The sequence below is a fragment of the Rhamphochromis sp. 'chilingali' genome, assembly GCF_963969265.1.
Source record: "Rhamphochromis sp. 'chilingali' genome assembly, chromosome: 19".
NCBI classification, from domain to species: domain Eukaryota; kingdom Metazoa; phylum Chordata; class Actinopteri; order Cichliformes; family Cichlidae; genus Rhamphochromis; species Rhamphochromis sp. 'chilingali'.
The window spans coordinates 20,823,838-20,845,966 of NC_137946.1; the positions used below are offsets into that span (position 1 = coordinate 20,823,838).

Consider the following 22,129-nt stretch of genomic DNA (forward strand, 5'->3'; position numbering starts at 1 on the left):
CACAGATATTGCTGATTGTACTGGGTTTCTTTTATACCCATCGCTACAGTAGAGCAATTCACAGGACTAAAGTTTTGATGAAAAAACACAAAACAAAACACAGTATTTGTATTTATTTATTTATGTAAAAAAAACAAACAAAAAAAAAAAACAGAAGTAGAGACGTACAAGGACCAGAGAGAGGTAATGTGCAAGCTAGCAAAAAATATATATGACACAAAAATAAAGGTAACAAAAACATTAAGGCAAAGAAAAAGTACAACAAAATTGTTTTAAATAGATATCATTGAAGTTATATTTGTATACAGGTAGAGGAAATTATTGTTTTCTCAATGTTTTGAGAAAGAACATAGCAGTTACACATGTTTATAAAAATGATAAAACGATTTTTTTAAATCAACAAAATGATAATTTGGTTGTTAACTAATGACAAAGTGTGATATTAGAAGAGTATGAATGATGGCAAAACACATCTATTTGTTTGTCTGTTACAAAACATTTTCGGCATAAGTTTTACAATAACACTATTAGCGAGTAAACGATTGTATCATTAAATGATATAGAATAGAATAGAATAGAATAGCCTTTATTATCATTGTACAGAGTACAACGAAATTGGAGTGCCACTCCCTTATATACTGTAACAGTAACAGTAAGATGTTTGGTTAAAATGCTAAGGCTCCACACTTACACGGGTATTTTTCAAAACGGAGATTTTCCGTTTGTGTTTTTAAAAAAAAAAAATCCTGTCCACACCTAAACGCAAAATTGAAGGAAAACGCTGCTACGAACATGCCAAAGCAACAGGTGGCGACATATTCCTAACCTTGTAGAAATGTTGGCCAATCATAAGTAATGGCCTGTATTTGTATAGCGCTTTACTAGTCCCTAAGGACCCCAAAGCACCAGTGTGTGAATCCACTCATTCACACACTGGTGATGGCAACTGCATTGTAGCCACAGCCACCCTGGGGTGCACTGACAGAGGCGAGGCTGCCGGACACTGGCGCCACCGGGCCCTCTGACCACCACCAGTAGGCGGTAGGTGAAGTGTCTTGCCCAAGGACACAACGACCGAGACTATCCAAGCCGGGACTCTAACCGGCAACTTTCCGATTACAAGGTGAACTCCCAACTCTTGAGCCAGATCGCCTATAAAGTCTAGAAGCCTGGACGGGAAAGAGTAAACAAAGATGGCGCATAGAAGCAGAACTGAGTCCTATGTGTGGAGGGACAGTAACTGTATGTGTATATGTAAGCATTTAAACACTGCAGAGAGTACAAGTAACAGTATTTTGTGTAAGTCTGCCATTGTAGAAATTCATTTCACCGAAACAATAACGTGGCGCACAGTGTGACGTCAAAAAAGGCGCACACCTTTGACGCTGCGTTTTCTCCGTTTTCCTCGTCCACAGTAATTGCAAAAACGGACTTTTCGAAAATATCCACCCTGGCAGGCGTTTTTAAAAATCTCAGTTTTCAGTGACCGAAACGCCGTTTACGTGTGGATGAAAGGTGCAAACGCATAGAAAAATCTGCATTTTCAAAAATACTCGGTACGTGTGGACGTAGCCTAAGATATCATGTTTTCAAATTGTCCAAATCTGCAGGCAATATTTGCTCTTCCCTACTTATTCTACAGTTTTAACAGTTTACATATGACAAAAAAAGATTATTGAGCAAAGTATACATATGTAAGTTTATATTTCTACACTTTTTTCAGTAAGCTCAAAATGTGAATATTTATCAAAAATATAATAATATTTCCAAGGTCAGTTTTCAGAGTAGAATAAAAAAGCTATTGTAAGCTGCCCTGAAGCACAAAGACCTTTACTTATTTTTATTGTGGGTTTTCCTCCTGGTCATAGCTGCACTGCTTAACAATGTTCCCTCTAATTTTTCACATGTCTGAGCGAACGCACAAACTCCCTGAGCGATCCCTTGGACCACTGTGAGCGACATCAGACATGTGCACTGTGGTCACGCCGGCATCAAATCCATCCAAGTTTCATGGTTTATTAAAATAATCAAATTACAGCGTTTACATTTATGTTAGACTACTTTTAATTAACTGCTTTAGCCCACTTACAATGGAAATGTAAAAAAATCTTGTTCATGACCTGTGTAGTATGTTAACACTTGGAAGTAAAAATAACTTGAACTCCAATTTCGAAAACACAACTTTCTTTCTTTTTTTTCTTTTTTCTTTTTTTTTATAAAGCTCTTACTTGTATTATGAGTCTGTGGTCTGGGAGAGAGTCCTGTAACTCTGTCTCCAAAATACAGTATATAAAGACCAATGCTGGGCAATTAATTATATAGTTACTTCTTCAAAAAAGTAACTCAGTTTGGCAAACAACAACGTTTTTGCAGCTATTTTTTAAATGCAGCCAAGGCGTTTTTAAATAAACATTTCAAACTATTTACAGAACAATCAGCTGTTCTGCATCAAATCTGATGCCACAAAAATTATTTGTGTCACTCCAAAAAATTATTTCTGTCCACTATGAGATAAAGGAGAACAACAGCCTGATACCTGCAGGCCTGATAACAGGAGATGTATCACTGCTGTAACACCTGTAACATTCAGCAGTCGCCTCATTGTTCTGACACACACAACAAAACTACTGACTACACTACACACTAACGACACAAGATTTGCGCTAAACGTTGCAAATCTCTCACATCTCAAAACACCGCCATCACTCCTAAAACTTCCCCCTTTCTTAACAACTAGATGCCACGTTGCCATATCATTTTTGATTGGTTGACATGGTACTTTTTTGGACGAATAGGAAAGGCAGAGGGGAGTGGGGTTTGTTTTTGCTCACAGGTGGAGAGTGCTTTCGAGCCTTTTTTCTTATAAAACGCCGATTTAACCGTTTCTTCCTGCAGTAAATATAAACAATGACAGTATTCAGGAAGAAAACCAAACATTTCATATATTTTTTATCACAACCCTGGTTTTATGTGGCCTATCAACACAATTTAAAAACTGCTATACAGTCCCCAATTTTTCCGTCAATTGTTCCGTCTGTCCTGCTCACATCTCCAATGGTTGTACACCTTGTCATTAACGTGGCTTCTCTCCACATCAGCCACGCCCCTTTGCTAGCTAAAACACCGGTGTCGGCACATAAGGACGCTGTCATAGCCTGTCAACCACGTTGATTGGCTGCGCATATACGCATTATTGGCTGGACTATGGGATAAGGTGGCATCGTTCCCATATCGTTCCCAGTCACTTACTGACTAACACTGCGAAACAGAATTGTTAAAGTATTAATTTTAATTTCAATTCAGGTTAGATTTCTTTTGTGCCCAACGCAGAATTTCTGTGCGCAGAGACCGTGCCAGCAGTGCGCAATTGCGCATGTGCGCAGCTTAGAGGGAACATTGCTGCTTAAGTTAAACTCCTTGCTTTTTTCTGAGTAAAGTTGGGCTTGTATGTATTAATATGTAATTACTTTCAGCCCAGCTTACAGGATACAATACTGCGTCTCTCCAAATTAACACTTTAACAATCGTTCTTGCTTTAAAAAGAAAACAAAAATTTAAAAAAAGATAAAAAAAACAAACATTTGAGGGATTGGATATGAGAACAGTTCCTGGTGCTCATTTCGGAAGTCAACAAAGGATTATACGTACGTCAAAGCCTCAATTAGTCAAATATTTAGAGTCTAAACAATGTTTTCAAGAGTAACCATAAATTACACAAGGATTTTAGTAACATATTAAAGTCTTTATGAACTTTATTAACTTCTAAAATTTTAATCGGATGCTTTGGTTTTACCTGTATAATAGGCATTGTTCAAATTAAATTCCTGAACCAATTATTGGGGTTATTCTTATAGTAACTATTGGGCTACCATTTATTTGGTCAAATTAAGGTATCTCTTGCAATCAGGCAGGAGGTTTGTTGATTCATGTTTGTGAAATCCAAACATGGCTCCTAAACAGAAGCCTTTTGCACCTCCTCAGATGAAACTGGGTTAGAGGGAAAGGGGGCGGACAGGTCTTCTGGATCGTGTTCGATGGAGCAGTCGGTTTGGTCGGTGGTGACAGAGCAGGTGGAGCCGTCGGAGCTCACCACATCAGACTGGGAGACATAGTTGTACTCACGCACAGGGCAGGCACGCTCGTTGTAGTCCGGTTTAAAATTGTCTTTCAGGCCTTTGGAGAACTGAAACCAATCCTTAAAAAAGAGAGAAAAAAAACCTCACTTGTAACGAATAATTGCTTCCCCAGATTTTGATGACCAAAATCACTCAAACACAAGAGTATTTCTATTTTTAGCCATTAAGTGGCACTATTGTCAGGCTTTTCGTCCAACTCTTGATCCAGAGATATTAAAATCTGTTAAACTGATTGCCTGAACATCTACAGACATTCAAGGTATCCAGAAGATGTAAACCAAGCTGTTCTTTAGTCCAATCAATGACATAAATCAACAGCTACTGAACTAATTGTCATGAATCTTGATGCAAGTGTTAACATTAAAGCTACTAAAATCCATGTAGAAGCTCATTTGCCATTTAATTCTTCCAGTAACTTCAATAGCTTTCCAAATTCATATTAACAACTATATAAAACCCTTGTAAGACTGGGAATTTCAGGGAGTGGACAGAACTCTGGATGCCACTGACCTCGATGTTATGCAGGAATGGAGATGGCTTGGGAACCACAGGGACGAGGATGATTCTGAGCCTGTATGGGAGGTAAGGAAATCTTTAGCATTCACATTATCATCAAACAGCAACAACTGCATTAGACTTTGTTGGTTTCAGAACTCCAACTGAGCGTGGCTGGCAGACAGCTTTTGACATTAAGGTCAGGATCATCCGATATAAAGGTGCAAAATGCTCCAGATCCAGTCCCCCCCATAGATGGATGATAACTGTGATCTTTAGAAATAAAATATTTATATCCCATAACACATACATAGCTTTTGATTAATTAACAATGCAATCTGTCTCTCCAACCATTGTTAAAAATAATTAATGGTAGTCATGTGGAAGCTAATAATCCCCCATATTCACAAGTAATCGCCACAGCAGGGAGCTCTATGTGTTTGGCACATTTTTACACTGTGTCCTTACTGATGTAATGATATTCTGATGTTCTGACAGGCCTAAACAACAGAGTGGCCTCAGATCTAGTCAAATTGCTGATCTAAAATATTCTTTGAGTCTGCCGCTGTCCGTGTCACATATACTTCGGGAACTTTATGAATGAATGAAGTCAATTTGGAAAAGTTTCCAAAATGCACAGCGTGTAACACATTGCGTTATCTGTAAAGTCTGTTCTTTGATTGCTTTGCTGGTTAATTTGTTTCAGTGTTTCTGGAAGGAAACTTTGTAGGCTTAGCTTATTTCACAGGTGTGTTTAACGTCAAGCATTTTCCTTTTCGTATTATTTGAAGGTTATTTAAGGTCAGACTTTTATAGATCAAATAACTAATGTGTAATTTTGAAGAAAGTAAGAGTTTCAAAGCTAGACCTTGGTTATCAGCATCCATATTATAAAATTTAGCCACAGTAAAGTTCCCTGTGTTTGCATTTATTGTTATAGGTATATATTGTTGTTAATTTGTTTAGAGAAGCAGTCATAGAGTTATAAAATACATCCAAATGATCTATGAGCTGATCCTAATACATCGTGGGATAACCAGGGGCGTGATGAAGGTGATTCAGGGTAGCAATTTATGATGAATGTATAGTGAATAATGTGTAATGGTTTGATGTCTGTACTGACAACTGAGAAAAATCTGGGTTACCATCAGCAATGGTAACAGTAATTAAAAAAGGAATGTTTGTAACTTTGCATGATTGCAGATCATTTAGAAGGGATCTTTGGTCAAAACACATCTTCCTGTACCAGAATTTAGTCTTGTAGGCGTCTCTGTGTACTGTGGTCTTCTGCCTTCAGAAATGTTGTGTGTTTCCTGGGTTGTGTGAGATCTGTCAGATGTTGTGCAATGGAAACTTTCCACAAGACAACAAGCCTTTGATACCATCTAAAAACGATCTTTAATCTTTTCTTTGGGTCACTCGTTTGCACTCGTTTTGGACAAGTGATCCGCATTTGTGTTTGGTTGATGGTTTTTTTGCAGCCTAGATTTTATACACTAGTGCACAGTGGATATATTAATTGTTAATTATTTGTTTACATTTGCTGTACTGATACAGTAAGTCCGGGGTGTCAAACCTAAGGCTTGAGTGCCCGAATCGGCCAGGCAAAGGCTCCAATATGGCCCACTGGATGATTTTGAAAAATGTGAAGAAGGGCATACATTTTTGACTTTTAACTGTGTTTTCACAAGTTCAAAACAGATAAAAGATAAATATTTAAATGACAGAAAAGTAAGTATAAAAGTGCGTAGGTATATATAAAAGTATACAAGTTAACAACAACTTTATGTGCTATTGTACACTGCAATTATAGTCTGTGGCTGTCACAAAATCACATGGTACACCACCTGGATCTGTGATCTGATCATAGAGCAATCATTTGAGTTATGGAAAAACCCACCTTTCATGGTGCATTAATAGCATGGCCAGCAGGATGAAACTGATTGCACCCACCAGATATATCACCGGCGTCCACGGAGACATCAAATCTTTAGAGTCTTTGAAGAAGAAAAAAGAAGGAAGTTATTTGTATGAATGCTTAATTCTAATGTTTTGTGCAGTGTGGAAGCAACATTAGAGCCACTTAAGTTTTAATAATTGTTTGAATCCCAGTTTGAAAGTTGTTGAATAAGAAACAAAATCTACCTATGATTTCTTTGCAGTGTTCAAACATTTTAACTGATCATTATTATTAGTGTTTTGTTGCAGAGCTAATTGTCCCCCCAAGATGACCCTATATTCACTGGCAGACATCGTTTCACCATGCCACTAAGAATATCTATGAAGTAGTTTTACATGTGCTGTTGTTGGATCCCCAGACCACAGGCTCACTCCAGTCACTCCAGAATATGGACTCTCCACAGGAATCATCTATTCTGTTCCGCACTTGCAGCTCATATCGGGAACTGCTTGAGGGCAAGTTGATGCAGTATTTCTGTATCCCGGCGCTAACTTTAGAGAACTGGAAAATCAGACGGAGTTGAGAAAACATTAGACTGGGAGAGAACAAAGAGAGATGAAAAAATAAATGAATTAAAAAGGATGAAAGAAACCTACATCCCAGTTATTGTTGTTTGTCCTGAAGCGGACCTCACCCTCCACACAGTGTAAGGGAGCAGGAGAAGTGTGGTTCCAGTAAAACCACAGATTAAAGTCCGACCCATTCAGGACAGTCAGGTTGGTTGGTGGGTTTAACTTGACTGGAGAAGTATACAAATAGGCAATAACATGAGGAGGCATGCCAATTTACTTTTATGACAGAACACTAACAGCAATTTTCCTTTAAGTTACTGTGTAAAGTGTAAAAAACGTCCCATTAATTCTAATAATGATCCCTTCATTAATTGATTTATTGTTTTAAACTCAAAGTTAATACCAGGTTATATGCATACCTTGTTTTTTAAGCTCGTGACCCTTCTCAAAATTTTCGCTCCCATTTGTCAGTCGAGTTCGAAATGTTTTGAATCTATCTCCCGAATCTACCTGCTGGTTACATCCAATGTTCACGTTGTTCTCTGTCAAATAGTGGTTGCATATTTTCCATTGGTCATTGCCCAACCTGTAGATGAATCAAAAACATAACTATTCCAACAAAGAAAAGCATGCAGACGTATCATATTTAGATACAATCAATATGATCTTAAATATGATGTAATCTCAAGTTTAATACTTTATTAGTTCTAGTTCTAATTGCTCAACAGTCCAAACTATTTGCCATATTTCTCATTTCATGATGTTCTAAATGTTTTCAGTTGTTGAAAGGTCTGGACTGCAGGCAGGCCGCTTCAACACCCGGACTCTTCTACTATGAACTTCTTTCATGCCTAATAAATATTCCAGGTCTGTTACCCAAGTAGTTGATATTTTTCTTAATAATTTCTTAATATTTTCTTAAAATGAAACTTTTTTCTCAGTTTTTTCTATGGTCTATTGTGAATAAAATATAGTGCTTATGAGACCACTCTATTCTGTTTTTCTTTTCATGTCACATAGCATCCCAACATTTTTGGAATTGGGGTTGTAGTTCAGAAAAGGTAGAAAATGTCTTTTACTGTTAATGCTGAGAGTAAAATAGATTTTCATCACATCTTTCACTCAAGTACAACATTTAATTATAGTCTGATTAATTTTAGAAGACATTACAAAGATGTGTTGGTGCTATTATCAACAACTACGCACTTGCTGTAGAAGGTGTAGTTGACCTCAGGAGTCCCGGTCTTATTCCATTTGCAGGAAACATAATCTAGATTCACCACCAAGCAATCCACATCTGTTAAAAAACATGATAGATTTGAGATCAATGAAAGATAAAACCTAAAACGATGAATGATGGTTAGGCATATATATGAAACCTACACAAAGGGCAACAGACTGATAGTAGTACAGTCATACACTCAAAGACAAGGAAGTAAGAGCCCCGTGCTCTGGAGGGGAAATTCTCACAAAACGTGCTTAATAAAGGAAGGCTCTGCATTAACCTGAATTTAATATAGATAGTGTTCATTCATATCTCAAGGTACAAATAACTTCTCAAATATACATTGAATGATAGTGTTTGGGATATAAGTTAATGTAATATAACAAAAGTAGAGCGATCGACTTTCAAAGATGTCGACACAGGTTTACGACGCTTCCTACCGATGTTGCGAATGTCTTGTATTTTTTTAAAAAACTTATTCGATCATCTTCATATGCTCTTACCTTGTGATTTTTTGGCAAATACGTGTCCAGTCAGATAAAGAAGTAGAAGTAATCTTGTCGACATCATGGCGAATAGAAACAGGATGTAAGCCCGCATCGACACTGAAATATCACCGTGTCTTGTGGGGTTTTTTTTTCTTCTCTTCCTGTCAATGTATTGGTGCCTGTAGCACGGCTATGTCACTATATGGCAGATACACAGTCTTCATACTTTCATAGTTCATAAAGTTAATAGTTAATAAACTCTAGTTAAGAGGTTAAATCAAGTTTTTGGATGTCATGATTACTTAATGTATATAAGCTGTCTTAATCATTTTAGCAGGAGAAAGACAAAGTAGAGAGAAGGTAAAATCTCTGTTAATATTTTTGTTTTTTTAAGGGTGTTTTTTATATCACAGGTATTATCTGTTGGATGTAAATGCAATAGCTTCAACTCAAAGACATCTGATATTTTTTACCACAATGAGACAAAAGTGAAAACAAACTCATTCTGGTCATTTAACACAGGTGTGACACTAAACTGTTGCAGTTTACTTTTATGTTCCTTCTTATTTGGACAAATCTGTCAATTACAAAAGAATATTAAAGAATCCCGACCCTTTTAACAGGTCAAATTAGCTGAATTACTACTCATCCGTAGCACGAGATGTCATAACATTCGATCAGTGTCACTTTCAGAGTTTTGTGGGTTTCCTGTCAGAGGAAACTGCTTTCAAAAATATAGACTGAAACTATGTACACTAGACTTGAAGTTGGACTTTTAATGTCCTGTAAAATAAGTACAACACACAGAGAAGGTTTTATGCAATCTTTATTGAATCGTTCAAGAAATAGTTCTGTTTTTAGTCAGCCAGTCTTACATTTTCTCTGCACTTCTACTATCATTTGCTGCCAAAGTGAGCTTAAGGTGGATCTTGTTGGTTTAGCTAAGATTTTCTTTACAGTCTACGAGTCCTGTATGTATTCTTTTCTGATGAAAGAGAAATGATGGACAAATCAGAATCACATTGTGAAATGTAGTGTCCATGTTCATGCACAGCATAAACATAAGCAATTTTATAATTTTAACCTGTTTAACCAAATGAGTTAATTTCTTACATTCATTTCATCAAACAGCAGCCGTCAACTCCCACATCTCAGATAAATATTTAAACTAACATTTGCTGTTTGAAGCCACAGACAACAGTTAGCTCAGCTTAGTTCATTTACAGCAAACTGGATCGGGGGCTTTCTGTGTAAATTGCTGTGGTTTTTTTTACTGCCGTATTCTGTTTTTTGGAGAGGAAACGCAGCGTTTTTAAGAACTGTGCTATCTCTGTTCTAACCACAGTTATAATGAAGTACAAATGTTCAGATAAAATACTTACTTTAAACTCAACACACTCACACATAGCACCTTTCACTTGGTCGACGTCTGCGGGTTCACAAGTAGAGACCTTACAGTTCATTTTGACATTTTTTTTGACAGCTGCAGCAGTGTGGCATTTACTGATTTGACTTTGTGTGTCTATGTCTGTGTGTCATAATGACACTATGTGGTTCTGTCTACACCTACTTTGACTGGAACTTATAACAAAGAGGAGTTTCAAGTTCTCTGGTCTGTGTTTATTTGTTGTCTATCAAAACAGTGACGTCACCAGTGTACTGGTGACAATGAGTCCACATTTCCTTATCTGACAGAAATATATGAACTTTCCTGTTATTTCTGACCGTATGTTAAATAAATGTCTGCCAGATAAATACAAAAATAAAAGCTCAATTGACAAAACTAGTTTAGAAAATGATTTTAGACCCTTGTGATTCTTATATTTTGGCACCTGTGTGCAGACAAAATGTACGTGTCCAAACCAGCCTCCCCTCTCTGATAGTCTCCAAATATTTACTGTGCAATAATCAATAATTGCACAGTGTCAAAGTATATCATGCATTGCAAACTGCACATACACAGCTTCACAGAATACAGGTAATGCCTCGTCATACAGTGCGTGTAGATATGTTTGATGACCAAAAAACAAAAAAAACAAATTAGGATCAATATATAGGACTATAAAAATACACACACACACACACACACACACACACACACACACACACACACACACACACACACACACACACACACACACACACACACACACACACACAGCTCAAACAAATAAACCGAACCCAAAAATAAGACACCCCAGATCTGAATTAATGAAATATTCGTATACTTTGTTCTTGACATAGCTGAATTTTTTGACAACAACATCATACAAAAATTATCAATGGAAATCAAATGTAGCTACCCATGGAGGTCTGGATTTAGATTCATACAAAATTAAAGTGGAAAAACAGACTACAGGCCCACTACAGTTCATAGCCTCAGTGCCTTTGTCTTGCAGGAACTGCTGACACACTCCAGCCACATGAGGTCTAGCATTGTCTTGCATTAGGAGGAACCCAGGGCCAACTGCACCAGCGTATGGTCTCACAAGGGGTCTGAGGATCTCATCTTGGTATCTGGCGAGCACATGGAGGGCTGTGTGCCCCCCTCCCCAAACAAATGCCACCCCACACCCTTACTGACCCACTGCCAAACCGGTAATGCTGGAGGATGTTGCAGACAGCAAAACGTTCTCTATGGTTTCTCCAGACTCTGTCACATGTGCTCAGTGTGAACCTGCTTTCATCTGTGAAGAGCACAGGGCGCCAGTGGCAAAGTTGGCAATCTTAGTGTTTTCTGGCAAATGCCAAACGTCTTGCACAGTGTGGGGCTGTAAGCACAACCCCCACCTGTGGACGTCGGGCCCTTATGCCACTCTCATGGAGTCTGTTTCTGACTGTTTGAGCAGAGACATGCACATTTGTGGTCTGCTGGAGGTCACTTTGCAGGGCTCTGGCAGTGATTTCACAAAAGTGTGATTGAGTTGGAGTTTCATTGTGTTGTTTATCTGTTCCCTTTATTTATTTATTTATTTATTTATTTATTTATTTATTTATTTATTGAGCTGTGTATATAAAAACAGCCACATGGGTCAATACATAAGTGGGGCACAGAAAGGAATAGCCAGAGGAGCAAAACACCAGCTACTGGTAGACAGAGCAGTCACCTGAGACTGCAAGACTAAGATGACCAACCTGTGCACTGCTTGGATTGACTGCAAGAAGGCCTATGACTCGATGCCTCACACCTGGATCCTGCAATGCCTACAACTATACAAGATAAACAGGACCCTAAGAGAGTTTATCAGGAACTAAATGGGGATGTGGCGTAGAACACTAGAGATCAAATGGTAAATGGCCTGTATTTGTATAGCGCTTTACTAGTCCCTAAGGACCCCAAAGCGCTTTACACATTCAGTCATCCACCCATTCACACACACATTCACTCACTGGTGATGGCAAGCTACATTGTAGCCACAGCCACCCTGGGGCGCACTGACAACTACAAGCCCGTAGGCACAAGTCACCGTCAAGTGCGGGACCTACCAAGGAGATGTGCTGTCCCCACTGCTGTTCTGCATAGTCCTGAACCCCCTCAGTGAGATCGTTGACAGACTGGCTACAGATACCCACCAGAGAATGGAGCAATTGTCAATCACCTCCTCTACATGGATGACATCAAGCTGTATGCCAGGAGTCAACGAGACATTGATTCACTGATCCACACCACAGAATATACAGCAACAACATTGGAATGTCATTCGGATTGGAGAAGTGTAGTCGAATGGTAACGAAGAGATGGAAGGTCATCAGAACTGAGGGGATCGAACTACCAGAAGGCAACATTGCAGACATCGAAGACAGCTACAAGTACCTGGGGATCCCACAGGCAAACGGGAATTATGAAGAGGCAGCTAGCAAAGCTGCAATCACTAAGTTCCTGCAGAGGGTCAGGCAAATCCTGAGGAGTCAGTTGAACGGTAAGAACAAGATCCGAGCTATCAACACCTGTCCATGATCAGGTACCCTGCTGAGATAATAAGCTGGCCAAAGGAGGAGCTCGAAGCCACTGACATCAAAACCAGAAAGCTCTTTGAGGGTTTCACCCCAAGTCCAGCACCAGCAGGCTGTATGCTAAGTGGAAGGAAGGAGGGTGAGGACTGGTAAGTGTCAGCATCACAATCCAGGATGAGCCAACAAACATCCACGAATACATCAGGTGATGTGGAGCGTCAATGTAACAGTGGCCCGAGTGGTAACTGGAGTGCTAGGTGAGTGGCTCCAGCAGATCCCAGAAACAACACTGTCCCGAAGACCTCAGTCCTAGGAACAGCTAAGACACTGCGCAGGACCCTCAAGCTCCCAGGCATCTGAAACAGGACCTGTGCTTGAAGGATAAAGACCGCTGCTGGGGGCGAGAGTGGATTTTATTTTTTTTTTAGAAAATATGTCACTGTAATGTAGACCGGGAATTCCATCACCATTCCCTGTATTTTTATTAGTTTATGAGGGACTAGTATTTCAAAAGCTAGATAAAAAAGGAACACACTGATGGTTTCACGATTCGTTATTAGGTTAATGGAGTTTGACATTTGACTAGTATTTAAATGACAGTGTGTGAAAGTTGAAGAAGGATGGGGGTGGGGGGATTAAAGTGTTTGTAAGACTCTGGAAATATGTAAATTTGTCTTCTTTGTGTTATATTTTGGTTTGGTGTTTATTTATGTGGATGTTTGTTTTTTCCATTTGTTTTGTTACCCTCACACTTGGGTTATTCCAGATGCTCGCCTGAAGCAGGTAGAGTGTAAAAGGAAGCCAGTTGCTTTTAGAGTAGTTAGTTGGTGTGTGTTAGTGTCTTGCATCTAATAATAAACTCTACCATTTGATGGATACATTTTATTCCAGCCTCATGTCATTATTTTGAACCCATAAATGACCGGTGGCCAATGCACGCAGATTTTGGGGACATTTCTGCTCCAAATTCACCGTACAGCTGCTCACTTTTGTTTTAGCATCAAGAGTCCGCACCATCTTGGAGATGTCCGCTGATTACTCAGCATTTCTTCACACCTAGCTATTATGATCTCGTCCCATTACAGAAGGAGGCATACTGTTCCAGATCATTTTCCCATAACTGATAACTAGAAACGAATACATAGGTGTAAATAGAGCTACAGAATAAATTAACTGGTAACCCGTATAAAACATATCCTCCGCTATCTGGAAATGTGGGACTACGGAACCAGTATTAAAATTTGACATTGAAAAGTCATCCAGAAAGACCACATTTGGACTATGTACGTCAACACTAGACAATCAGTAGACCTTAAAAAAAAAGGACATCACCTCATGTTACATTAAAAAAAACAACACCATAATAGCTTACCAGGGCTTTTTTTTTTTCAGCAAACACAGGTCCGATAAGACAGAGAAGTAGAAGCAGTCTGGCTGGCATCATGGCGCACTAAAACAGGATTTTAACAGTAGAGGTTCAAGTTTACCTTTAACTGTTGCTGTTTGGTATGGAGGACCAGAAGAGCCACACGCATCAAAATAAAGAATTTTGTCCTTCAATAATGAATTGTGCCATAAAATATTCATTAGTAAATAAATTTTTTATTTATTTAATTGAAATATTACTAAAGTAATTTATTATTAAATAAACGAATTTAAAATAAAAAAATATTTGTAAATCACTTTTTCACAGTTAATACTTCAAATTGATTTCGCAAAAAAGAATTTAACCCTTAATAAAAATGTCATTTAAAAATCATTTTCGAATTCCAAATAAAACAATAGATTTTTAAAACCTTTTTTAAAATGCAACTTTAAAAAGAGAAATAAGTCGATGTATTCCCAAAAAGTTGATTCTCTTCATCTGGATGTAGCATCAGTGGGAGAAACGTTTCTTCCCTCATCCAAGTGACTCAGCTTCACTCATCTCAGCTGATTCCCCAATCTTATAAATTGAACATTTGCACAATGACTGAAACTAGCACCACCGGGCTGTGTGTTGAGTTTCTTGACCATTCATCAACAACCACTGATCAAAGACTGTTGATCAATAGCCAGGAGTGCCATTCACAGAGAGTTGGGGAATGGCTGCAATCACAGCATTGTAAGATGGAGAAAGATGTACCCTTAGACCCCACCCTTGATTCAGAGATGGTCTTTTCCTTTTCACATGAGCCCCAACTCCCTGTGTTTTAATTATTTTAACAGAAGAAAAACAAAGTAGAGAGAACGTAACATCTGTGTTAACGTTTTTAATATTTTTAAGGGTTTTTTGTAAGGGTGTCTTTTATATTACGGGTATATCTGTTGGATCCAAATGCAATGCTTCAAGTCAAAGACATCTGATGTTTTTTATCACAATGACACAAAGGTGAAAACAAACTCTCATTTAGCACAGGTGTGACACTAAAAGGTTGCAGTTTACTTTGATGTTACTTCTTATTCTTCTTATTAAACTTCTTCTTATTTGGACAAGTCTGTCAATTATTTATGCAAAAGAATATTAAAGAATCCCGACCCTTTTAACAGGTCAAATTACTACTCATCCGTAGCACGAGATGTCATAACATCTCGTGCTATAGAGTTTTGTGGGTTTCCTGTCAGAGGAAACTGCTTTCAAAAATATAGACTGAAATGATGTACACTGACATTTGAAGTTGGACTTTTAATGTCCTGTAAAATAAGCATAGTACAACACACAGACAAGGTTTTATGCAATCTTTATTGAATAATTCGCTGGGCACGGAGTGCGAATCCAGTTTACTCCATCTCCATCACAGACAATTAGACGTGGAAGTAGTGATGTTTTAGTTTAGTGAAAATGTAAAAAATGGGTTCTGTTACATTACCATTCAATTTGAGGGTTACAACAGATAATATAATATATTTATTGTTCTCACGTGGTATTGGACGGGATTATTTTAACAAAGGACATTTTGCCTGATAATTATTTTTATCCTCCTGTAACTTTACTGTGTAAAGAGCGAAAACCTCCAAAGTTGCAGGAGTAGTTAGTCGCTATAAGGTTGGTTTGGAAGCATATTTGGCGATGCTTCAACCTCTGCTTTGCGTTTGTGTGGGAGCCCTTTTAAAAAACCTTTTTTTTCTAATTCATACTGCTGTCCTCCTAGGGGGCACGCCCCCCGCTTTGGGAACCACTGCTTTAAACTCACACATAGCACCTTTCACTTGGTCAGTGTCTGCGAGTTCACAAGTGGACCCACGTCAGAGGCTTTACCATCGATTTTGACATTTGTTTGTCAGCTGCAGCAGTGTGGCACTTACTGATTTCACTTTGTGAGTCTATGTTTGTGTTTCAAAATTATAATATGTGGTTCTGTTTAGACCTACTTTGACTGGAACCTAACACAAAGAGGACTTTGAAGTGCTCTGGTCTGTGTTTATATGTCTGGCTATCAAAACAGTGACGTCACCAGCGTACTTTCAGCACGGTACAATGAGTCCACATTTCCTTATCTGACAGAAATCTATGAACTTTCTGTTATTTCTGAACTTTTGTTAAGTAAATGGCTGCCAGATAAATACAAAAATGACAAAATTAGTTTGCAAAGGGATTTTAGACACTTGTGATTCTTCTTTGGGGACAGACAAAATGTACATGTTCAAAACAGCCTCCCCTCTCTGACTTTGTCTCCAAATATTAACTCTGCAACGATCAGTAATCGCACAGTGTAAATGACCTTTAAATTTGGTAAATATTTTTACGTTTGTTTGAAAGGCACTTCGGTTTTATTTTGAAATCCATGCTTTTATTTTGAAACAGGAAACTGGCACAAAACCGTTAAAGGGCTGTTAGTAACGTTTCTTTTAGGATATGGTAAAATAGTGTGCCTTAAAGTGAAAAATATGTACGTTTACTTTGCCAATTAGTACCTGGCTGACAGTGGCACAAGGTTTGTTAATGTTTCCTTTAACGGAATAAGTTACATGCAATCAAAATGTCGTTTAATAGAGTTTATGTTGTTAACCTTGACCTTGACCTTTATGTGTAGTTGTAAGTTAGTGAGGTGATATAATGAATTGAGTGATGTAAATTTGATGTATATGCTATATGTGAGCAGGAGAAATTTGTTTCCTTTGATCTTATGGTATTAATATTGCTGGTTTTGTTTTGCTCCTAGCTCTTACGGTGTCTTCACTGAATGTTTCAATAAAAACATTTCCAATAAAACCTCTGTGAAGCATCAGTATAAGAGACCATCATTCAGCCAGGGATGCTACACACAGTGTCAAAGTGTATCATGCAATGCAAGCTTCAAGTACACAGCTTCACAGAATACAGGTAATGCCTTATTATAAAGTGTGTGTAGACATGTGTGATGTTTTATTTAAAAAACAAAAAAACAAAAACAAAACTAGCCAAAATCATGGGATTTATTTTCCAACCTAACACATTAAAAGTCAATAAATACAATGCAATAATATACAACAACTTAAATAAGTGCTTGCGAATGAGCTAAAAGGTTTTCCAAGACCTTATGTAAAAAAATAAAAATAATGGGAATGATTAACAGTAGAATGTGCTGCAGTTAAAATCACTGATATACACCAAACGGAAGCATTTTTCACAATTTGTGTTCTTCTGGGGGAGTAGTGCAAACATCAGTTTGATTTTTGATATGCTGAGGAAATTCAAAAACTTACATCATGGAAGCAGAGAGCTGATCGCTGCACCCTGATTAATACTCAAGAATGCATATCATCTAAAGTATGTTTTCAAGAGTGTCAGCACTTTATACCACCTGTCTTAACAAAAAGGAAAAGCCTTTTATTAAGATGGAGTACTATGTATCTGTGAGGTTAAAGATTTCAAAGAGATGTTAAGGTCAAGTTTATTAAACTAAAATCTGTAGTCTGAGGTTTTATTTAAAAGGCTAAGCTCGGGTGTAACTGATTAAATACCTCCAGCAAATATTGGGTTTCTTCACACTGGGAATTGTTGTAAACCCTTCTAATAATCACTGTCACCAAGCAGGAGATGTATCAGTGTAACAAAGTCCCGATAGTTTGGCTCAGGCAAACCTAACCCTGGTTCACGACCTGCTTAGTCAGAAACCTGCAGCACCTCCTCAGATGGAACTTGGGAGCTGGAAGAGGACAAGGGGACGTACAGATCTTCTGCATCGTTCACATCGATGGACACAGAGCAGTGGGTTTGGTTGGTGCTGACAGAGGAGGTGGAGTCGTCAGAGTTCATGCTGTCAGACTGGGAGACGTAGTTGTACTCACGCACAGGGCAGACCTGCTCATTGTAGCTTGCTTTAAAATTTTCTTTCAGACCTTTGGAGAGCTGAAACCAGTCCTTAAAGAAGTGGGGAAAAAATCTTTACATTAATTTGACAAATAAATGCAACAAACTGGATTTTTGAGTTACAATTGTTTAATGGGTAACTCCTTCCCCAGAGCTCTACGCTGAAAAATCATTTGAACACAAGAGTATTTATATTTTTAGCCATTAAGTGGTGCTGTTCTCAGTCTACTGGTTCACCTCTTGATCTGGACAATTTCATGACTATTAAACTGTCTGCCAGGACTTCTACAGACATTTAAGGTTCCCAGAAGATGTGAACTAATGCTTTGGTGCTCTTTTCTACTAATACTGAATGGACTATCATGAATCGTGGCGTTATCATTAACATCAAAGCACTGTGATACCCAATACGGTCTCATACAGCCACTAACATGCATATTTATTACTCTTCATTTTATTCTTTTAGTATCTTAATTAGTTTTCTAGCTTTAGAAATCTAGTAAGAAATCTTGTGTGACTGGGAATTGGAAGGATAAGACTGACCTCTGGATGTTACTAACCTCAATGTCATGAAGAATCGGGGATGGTTTGGGAACTGCAGGGATCAGGATGATTTTGAGCCTGTATGGGAGGTAGGGACACTGTTACTCTCGGTTTTTCATAACAAGAATATTTGCATTCACTTTGTTCACGCTAACACCTCAGCACTGTAACTGAGTGGGGCTGAGCTTTCCGGATCAGGAATCCGAATGCATGATGCAGGACATCCAGTAAACGTCAAATTTGCATTCACAGTTCGTACATGGCTTGGTAGCACACAGAACAAAAAACTCAGGCAAAGAGCAAAGAAAACAGATGACAAGAACTTAAAAGATCAATCAACAAAGAGCAAGCTGGGGCAAAATGCAAGAAGAGGGAAAAGAATGCATTTGGGAAAGCTCGAAACACCAGTGTTTGGAAACCCTGACTACAGTAACAACCTGGAAACAATAAGCAGACTGGATACTTTAGCTGAGGTAAAACAGGAAAAAAACAGGAAGTTAAAACAACCAAGACACAAATAATAGGTGATGTCTGGGATGGATAAGGGGGAAGTGTTGCTGTGACTAAGCTTATGTCAGCCAGCATCATCTGGGGTTTTTAAGCCTCGGGCAGAAAAGCCTGTCTGCATGTCTTACAGGTGAGAAACCACATTCCTCTCTAAGACGTGTGCCAGTGGTCCACTCACCAGAGGCCCACCAGCACTGTTTGTGTTGAACCCTTTTGGGACCTAACTGAAGGTAGAGGCTTACAAGTAGCCATGGCATGGCGACCCTAACCCTAGTTTTGGTGATTACTCAGTATCCTAAGTAAATTCCACAGAATTTGAGGATAAAAAAAATCTTGCGCAAACACTTTTTAAGGTCATGAACACAGTGGGCATTTGGGTTGCTGTCATATGCTGGTTCCAATTCTAATCTACAATCACAAAATCGCATGGCACACCTAAACTGACTTCGTGGCACATCAGTTGGATCTGTGATCTGATCACAGATCAATCATCTGATTTATGGAAGAACCCACCTTTCACGTTGCAGTAACATCACCACCAGCAGGATGAGGGTGATGGCACCCACCACATAGAGCAATGTCATCCACAGAGGCACTGAGTCAGAGTCTGTGAGGAAGAAAAAAGAAGAATATTATTTGTATAAATCTTTTAGCTCTAAATATTGGGGCACGCATTGTTAGGAAGCATAATTCTGAATTTTAACCAAGCATGTTGGGGTCAAACAGTAACTGAAATAAATCTAAAGTTCTATACGAACATAATTTTTTATTTCTGAAAACTACAGAAAATAAGTCAGCTATACATAAGAAAAAAACATCTGCCGTGTTTAAGCAGTCATTCAATTACATTTTTGGGGAAAAAACGACATCTTTTCTTCATAACATGTAGAATTTTTAACCTATGCTGCTGTTGGATCCCCAGAACACAGGTTCACTCCAATCACTCCAGAAGTCAGACGATCCACAGCCTTCATCTATTCTGTTCCGCACTTGCAGCTCATATCGGGAACTTCCCGAGGGCGAGTTGGTGCAGTACTTCTGTATCTCGGGGCTAACTTTAGAGAACTAGAAAATCAGATGGATTTTAGAAAACACAAGAAGAGAGAACAAGAAGGGGCAAACAAAGCAATAAATTAAAAAGGATGAGAGAAACTCTTTTCCTACCCCCCAGTTATTGTTGTTTGTCCTGAAGCGGACTTCACTCTCCACACAATGTAGACGAGCAGGAGAAGTGTGGTTCCAGTAAAACCACAAGTTAAAGTCTGATCCATTGAGAACAGTCAGGTTGGTTGGTGGATTTAACTTGACTGAAAAGATACAGACGTGTAATAACATGAACAAACATGCCAGTATACATTATACTTTAAGGCCTCTTTCATGTCAGAATACCCACAATTTTCTTGGAAATTTTTTTTAGATTTAAGCAAAAGTGTAAATAAAAAAAATCCCAATAAGTACACTAATTTTTCCATCATTATTTTATTTGTTATTTTAAATACAGTTATGTTCCAGGCCAGGGTAAATACATACCTCGGTTTTTAAGTCCATGTGTCTCCTTAAATCTATCCTTGCCATGTACCAGCTTGGTGTTAAAAGTCATGAATCTGTCGTGAGACTCACATGGCTGGATGCATCCAATGTTCATGTTGTTCTCTGTCAAATACTGTGGGCAGCTTTTTTCTTTCTTATTGAAGAAACTGTGTAGAAATAATAATAAAAAACAATCACGCAAAGTACTGAGCCATATCTACTTTAGTATTCATCATGACCAAATATGTTCATATATGTTCATCATTTATTCAAAAATGTGTTGTTGTTGTTTTATTTGTTAGGGCCTAGCAATTAAATATGTTTAACTGTTAAGTTTATCAGAAAAATAGAAGAATTTTCATTACATCTTCCACTGAAGCACAACCAGCCTAATTCTAATCTGATGAATTCAGAAGACGTCACTGAGATGTCCCACTGCTGTTATCAGCGGTTACCCACCTACTATAGAAGGTGTAGTTGACCTTTGGTGTCCCCTTCTTATTCCAGGTACAGGAAACATTTTTCAAATTGATAATCAAGCAATCCACATCTGTTAAAAATATGACCAATTTGAGAAAATGATTTTCAGAAACTGATAATGGTTAGACATATAAATTCTACATAACAGTAGAGTCAAACACCCATGACCTTAAACTGATTTTAATTAATTTAGATAGCAATTGTTTTTATATCAAGGTACAACAACTCAGGTCCTTTCTTCATAACTGATTCGCTGTTTTAAGGAAGCTGATCAAATACATATTGAATGCTAGCCGCGCAGGAGATAATATATGTAGATCTGCCAAAAACAGACTCACTGACTATTCAGACACTTGTACTCAACCTTAAAAAAATGTCATCAGTAGACTATAATTTGTAATAACTTCGATCTTGTGTAATTGATCTTACCAGGGGCTTCTATGGCAAACACAGGTCCGATCAGACAGAGAAGTAGAAGCAGTCTCGTCGGCATCATGGCGCACTAAAACAGGATGTTAAGAGTACTTTTGCAACGTTGCTGTTTGTCTGACGTAACTGAGCCGACTTTTGCGGTGTTGTTTCTCATCAGTTCCTGTAGTTAGACCAAACACTGCGATGATTTATCACTTCCTTGTAACATAATTAAAGTTGACCTCAGACAAACAAGAACAACAATATTCAGTCAGTTAACAATATTCATAAACTAAAATATATTATAGGCCTGTTGTATGTAACCTACACTTACAAAAAATAAATGAATAAATAAAATAGTAACCTATAATACAATAATGAAATATGAATCAAGTTTTGGCTATTGTTTGTAATAGCCATCTATTATCTATCTTAGACTTTTAACAGAAATAAAGACCAAGTAGCGACAAGACTTGTGTCTTACAGGTGTTGTCTGAAAAATGTCCAAACAAAGGCAAAAAAAGTTACAGAACAAAGTTATCTAGTACGTGTCTCAAACTACATGAAAAACACATTTCTGACCGACTCTGTGGTGACATGGTGAAGTGATATAAAT

At 38.1% G+C, this 22,129-nt stretch overlaps 1 protein-coding gene across 1 annotated transcript; it reads right to left on the reverse strand.

The window, feature by feature from the left end:
- Positions 1-100: 100 nt before the first annotated feature.
- Positions 101-21,596, reverse strand: LOC308387154 (uncharacterized protein). The gene is made up of 16 exons (XM_080867050.1): positions 21,532-21,596; positions 21,082-21,172; positions 20,623-20,789; positions 20,257-20,399; positions 19,992-20,157; positions 19,606-19,699; positions 18,603-18,663; positions 17,848-18,093; positions 8,832-9,006; positions 8,310-8,400; positions 7,523-7,689; positions 7,188-7,330; positions 6,927-7,092; positions 6,532-6,628; positions 4,647-4,707; positions 101-4,195 (listed from the first exon to the last, which is right to left on the reverse strand). Exons 1-16 carry the CDS (start codon positions 21,593-21,595, stop codon positions 3,953-3,955), a joined length of 2,175 nt encoding a protein of 724 aa, XP_080723176.1. The 5' UTR covers position 21,596; the 3' UTR covers positions 101-3,952.
- Positions 21,597-22,129: the final 533 nt, after the last annotated feature.